At 39.6% G+C, this 4,985-nt stretch overlaps 1 protein-coding gene across 1 annotated transcript; it reads left to right on the top strand.

Moving 5' to 3' along the window:
- Positions 1–1,026: 1,026 nt before the first annotated feature.
- On the top strand, positions 1,027–2,493 carry LOC124045212 (antimicrobial peptide NK-lysin-like). The gene is made up of 5 exons (XM_046364474.1): positions 1,027–1,148; positions 1,320–1,399; positions 1,650–1,733; positions 1,858–2,015; positions 2,197–2,493. The coding sequence occupies exons 1-5, from the start codon at positions 1,100–1,102 to the stop codon at positions 2,225–2,227; spliced, it is 402 nt and encodes a 133-aa protein (XP_046220430.1). The 5' UTR covers positions 1,027–1,099; the 3' UTR covers positions 2,228–2,493.
- Positions 2,494–4,985: the final 2,492 nt, after the last annotated feature.

Below are 4,985 nucleotides of genomic sequence, written 5' to 3'. Positions count from 1 at the left end.
TCTGGTGTAAAGCAGACGGAACCAGGTTTTCCTCTAGGATTTTGCCTGTACTTAGCTTCATCACATTTATTTATCCTGAAAAGCTCCACCAGTATTTGCCAATGTCAAGCCTACCTATACCATGATGCAGTCACCACCATGCTTGAAAATAAGGAGCCAGTTTCTCAGTGATGTGTTGTGTTGTGTTGGATTTACCCCAAACATAACGCTTTGCATTTAGGCCAGAAAGTGCATTTCTTTGCCATGTTTTTTTCTTCAGTATTACTTTAGTGCCTTGTTGAATACAATATGCATGTTTTGGAATATTTTTATTCTGTATATTTGTATTCTTCTTTTCACTCTATCATTTAAGTAATTATTGTGGAGTCACTACTATGTTGTTGACCCATCCTGAGTTTCCTCCCATCACAGCCATTTTAAAGTCACCCCTGAGCAGTTTCATTCCTGTCCTGCTGCTTAGTTCAGAAGGACGGCCGTATCTTTGATGTGTCCAGGTGGTTTAATACATAATCCACAGCATAACTATTAACAGTGAATGTCTGATTTGTTATTGTTACCCATCTCCCAATCGCTACCCTTCTTTGTGAGGCTTTTGAAAAGCTCCCTGGTCTTTGTAGTTGTATCTGTGCTTGAAATTCAATACTTGTCTGAGGGACCTTACAGATTCAAAAATCATGTCAACCTCTACTTTTTCCACACAGAGTGAGTCAATGTAACTTATGTGATTTGTTAAGCCATTTAAAAAAATCCTCAACTAATTTAGGCTTGCCTGAACAAAGGGGCTCAACACTTTTGTAACGACTATATTTTAGTTGTCACATTTTGAGTAGATTGTTGAAAAAAATAATAACAATGTAATCCCATTTTGTAGCACAATTAAAAATATGAAGAAATCAAAGGGGTATCTGTAATTGACAAATGAAAATGAAGATAAGACAGTGGAGATGAAAAAGAGACTAAAGGTCGTCGTGGGTGGGGGTTGTACAGGGGGGATGTGGGTAGACAGGCCTCGGTGTATAAAGGGGCTTGTCTGAATCATAAGTCACTTTACCAAACCCCACCACAACTTTACTCTTCACATCTCTTACCACCACAAATCATGAAGACATCTCTGGTCCTCCTTACCCTCAGCCTACTGGCTTGTTCAGGTGAGCTTTCATTTGTTAACTCAAGTAGTAACTGCTGTAAATGGAGCAGATACATTCGATTGGGTCACGTTGTACGATAATCTGTAAAGGGGGGGGACCTAAAATCCACTCCAAGTTCACCTTTCGTTTCAGTACAATATAATGGAATGTTGTACCATTTTTACTTCACAGTTTGGGACGTCTGTGGACAATGGCAAGAGGTTAACCTTGATGACCAGGAAGTAGTAGAAGCACAGCCAGAAAAGCACATGGTAACAGTATACCATATGGTCAAAATTGTATGAACTAGCAGTAGACATTTCTGCAACGTTCTATTGCAATACTCAACTAACTTGCTACTGTGTAACAGCACCTAACCAAAGACATGAATGCAACCAAGACATTGATGAAACTCTTGTCCGACCTGACTTTCATTCTTACATTACGTATTCAAATGTACTTAAACCATAATACTGAATACATCACACCATGTACATTATTGTCTGTTTATGCTTTCCCAAGGTGCAACAGTTAAAGGGAACATGCTGGGCGTGTATGTGGGCACTGAACAAAGTGAAGAAACACATCTCCTCTTCCTCTAGCGAGGTAACTACCCAATAGCATTACAATTCATGTGTGTCCCTTCAATAAATTTGACTATTTATTATTTACTAAAATATTTCTCAGAAAATGTCAATTTCAACTGGTGTTGATGATTTCTCTTCAATAGGTGCAGATAAAGCAGAAGCTATTGTCTGTTTGCGATAAATTGGGCCTCCTTAAATCTCTGTGTAAAGGCATGGTGAAAAAGCACTTGTGGGTGTTGGTTGAGGAGCTTAGCACCAGCGATGACGTGAGGACCATCTGCGTTAACATTAAGGCCTGCAGGTGAGTCGAAGAAACTGCTCTGGATACTCTTTAGTGACTGTTCAGATGACCTAATAGTATAGAGATTATCACCTGAGCTTGTTAATTGAAACACTATTGAATAGAATGTATTCATTAATACATAATATGGGGTTATGTCTTTTGATCTTCCACTCATGTCATCTTTTTGTGTGTCTTTTAGACCAAAATACATTTGGGATCTGAGCTACTGACCAAGCAGCCAGTATCCAGATTCCAAAGTGAGAAGATGGATGTTCAGGTGTCAAGACAATGCTATGCTCTGCTGCCAGCCTCTTGCCTTTTTTCAAATTTGTCATGACACAAGAATGATATGTTATTGGAATGATTATATGTTCTGAAATAATGTTTTTGGAACATTATTATAATAGTGTATAGTCATTCTTAAATTGCAGAACATTTTTTATCATGTAATTTTGGTTCACTTTTTGCTATTTTAGTATAAAATATTATTCTCCGATTTTTTTATGTTTGTGTGAATTTTTTGGCCAGCAAAAAATAAACTTAATTTAATATAGAGTACAACTGCTAACCTTCTTTAACACCAACTTCTTTATCCAAAAGAAAACCTTTGGCATCTGAACCCATTTTTACTCATCCGAAGTAAAAAATTCAATGATAACACAATGATAAAACATTTCATGACAATGTCTAAACTCATGTTGACATTTTTATTTAGAATCTCAGCTTTGTTTTGATCGCTTAGTAGGAAATTACATCCAGCAAGGGCTGTCGTCTGCAAAATGTATAGAAATATGAATGATTAAGATTGTGATTAAAAGCTATTTTCACACCTTTCAACTTTTTCACAAAGATTTGAGGAAGCAAATTTCACCACAAACTGCCACCAGCTTCTGTTTGATCTCTTCATGTAGAGTATAAATACATGACATACATTACATTCGGGAAGTATTCAAACCCCTTCACTTTTTCCACATTTTGTTACGTTACATCCTTATTCTAAAATGGATTCAATTGTTTTTCCCCTCATCAATCTACACACAATACCCGATATTGACAAAGCAAAAACAGTTTATAATATTTTTTTTTGCAAAGGCATTGAAAATAAATAAAAAACAGGAAATATTACATTTCCATAAGTATTCAGATCCTTTACTCAGTACTTTGTTGGCAGCGATTACAGCCTAGAGTCTTCTTGGATATGATGCTACAAGCTTGGCACACCTATATTTTGGGGAGTTTATCCCTTTCTTCTCTGCAGATCCTCTCAAGCTCTGTCAGATTGGATGGTTGAGCGTCGCTTCACAGCAATTTTCGGTCCCTCCAGAGACTTATCCCAAAACCGCGTTGTCTTGGCTGTGTGCTTAGAGTCGTTGTCCTGTTGGAAGGTTAACCTTTGCCCCAGACTGAGCAGGTTTTCATCAAAGATCTTTCTGTACTTTGCTCAGTTCATCTTTCAAGGAGTTCAATCTTGGTTTCTTCAGTCTAGAGAATGTTGTTTCTCATGGTCCGAGAGTCCTTTAGGTGCCTTTTATTGAGGAGTGGCTTCCGTCTGGTCACTCTATCATAAAGGCCTGATTGGTGGAGTGCTGCAGAAATGATTGTCCTTCTGGAAGGTTCTCCATCTCCACATAGGAACTCTAGAGCTCTGTGAGAGTGACCATCGGGTTCTTGGTCACCTCCCTGACCAAGGCTCTTCTCCCCCGATTGATCAGTTTGTACCCTTCCCCAGTTCAGTGCCTCGACACAATCCTATTTCTGCACTCTACGGACAATTCCTTCGACCTCATGGCTTGGTTTTTGCTCTGACATGCACTGTCAACTGTGGGACAGGTTTGTGCCTTTCCAAATAATGTCCAATCAATTGAATTTACCACAGGTGGACTCCAAGTTGTAGAAACATCTCAAGGATGATCAATGGAAACAGGAAGCACCTGAGCTCAATTTTGAGTCTCATAGCAAAGGGTCTGAATATATCTGAACATAAGGTATGTTTTTTATTATAAGCCAAATAAGACATTATGAAGGCTCACACATTCTTATAACAAGCATTAAAGGGAAACTGCATTTCCTGATTTAGCCTTGTTTTTCATCAATGCTCATTAAGAAATGCTCTCCGCCATCGCTGAAGGCAAACAGTTATGATGAGCGAAGGGGGGGAACCCAAGAGCCGACTCAGCAGAAGAAACCGGGATGAATGTACAATATGTTTATTGAACACAGCCAATGGGGAGTGCAGAACAGCTGCAGGACAGCTCAGATGAGTAGCAATAACCAGGAGTGTAGAGTGAGGTTGGAGTTAGCAGCATGGAACAGGGGGACAGATCCTGGGGGGAATCCAAGGTAATGGTGGTGAGTAATATCCAGAGCAAGGTGGTTGGTGGTGAGATGGGAAACAGGAGACAGAGCGGTACTGCAAGGAGAGGACAATAATGATGTACGTGAAAGAGACAAGCACAGTAGTGCAAACAGGATCAAGAGCAAAGACAACAGGCTAGAAACATAACTGACTGGTAGAGATTACAATCTGGCACTGTGAAGATGGCAGGCTTGAGTATATGTAGAGGTCTTGATCATGGGACGATATGCAGCTGGTAAGGATTGCTCTGACTCCAGCACACCTGTCTCCAACCTCACAATCACACCATGAGAGAGAGTATACCGGGAGAGAACTGAAGGTTAGGACAACACCAGATGGACACCAGAATGTGTAGTGGGAGCAGATGTGACACAAACGAGAGTCATCTTGGGTTATAGATACATTTTATCTATAATTTCTATCGGAGCTCATCAGCTGTTGGACATAAACATTACACAACAAGTTGGAAATCGCAAATTCAACAATGAGTTATTTGGAAGGAATAAGTGGCTAACTGCAAGCATTGCAATGCAATCCCTAGCCTGTAGTTCGGGTGAGTGGATGTGTGGTTCAACTCTGGGTTTAAGGGTCTCTTTTCCAAGCTTAAAAGGATAAACATTCAACATTGGCCA

This window comes from Oncorhynchus gorbuscha, linkage group LG10 (genome assembly GCF_021184085.1).
Source record: "Oncorhynchus gorbuscha isolate QuinsamMale2020 ecotype Even-year linkage group LG10, OgorEven_v1.0, whole genome shotgun sequence".
In the NCBI taxonomy this organism is placed as follows: Eukaryota; Metazoa; Chordata; class Actinopteri; order Salmoniformes; family Salmonidae; genus Oncorhynchus; species Oncorhynchus gorbuscha.
This window is presented reverse-complemented; position numbering and strand designations above follow the sequence as displayed.

Bases quoted from the DNA above. Each gene is read 5' to 3' on its own strand.
- LOC124045212 (XM_046364474.1), top strand. From the start codon at position 1,100: ATGAAGACATCTCTGGTCCTCCTTACCCTCAGCCTACTGGCTTGTTCA. The intron at 1,734-1,857 runs GTAACTACCCAA...TCTCTTCAATAG, and splicing joins TCTCCTCTTCCTCTAGCGAG to GTGCAGATAAAGCAGAAGCT. The intron at 2,016-2,196 runs GTGAGTCGAAGA...TGTGTCTTTTAG, and splicing joins GTTAACATTAAGGCCTGCAG to ACCAAAATACATTTGGGATC.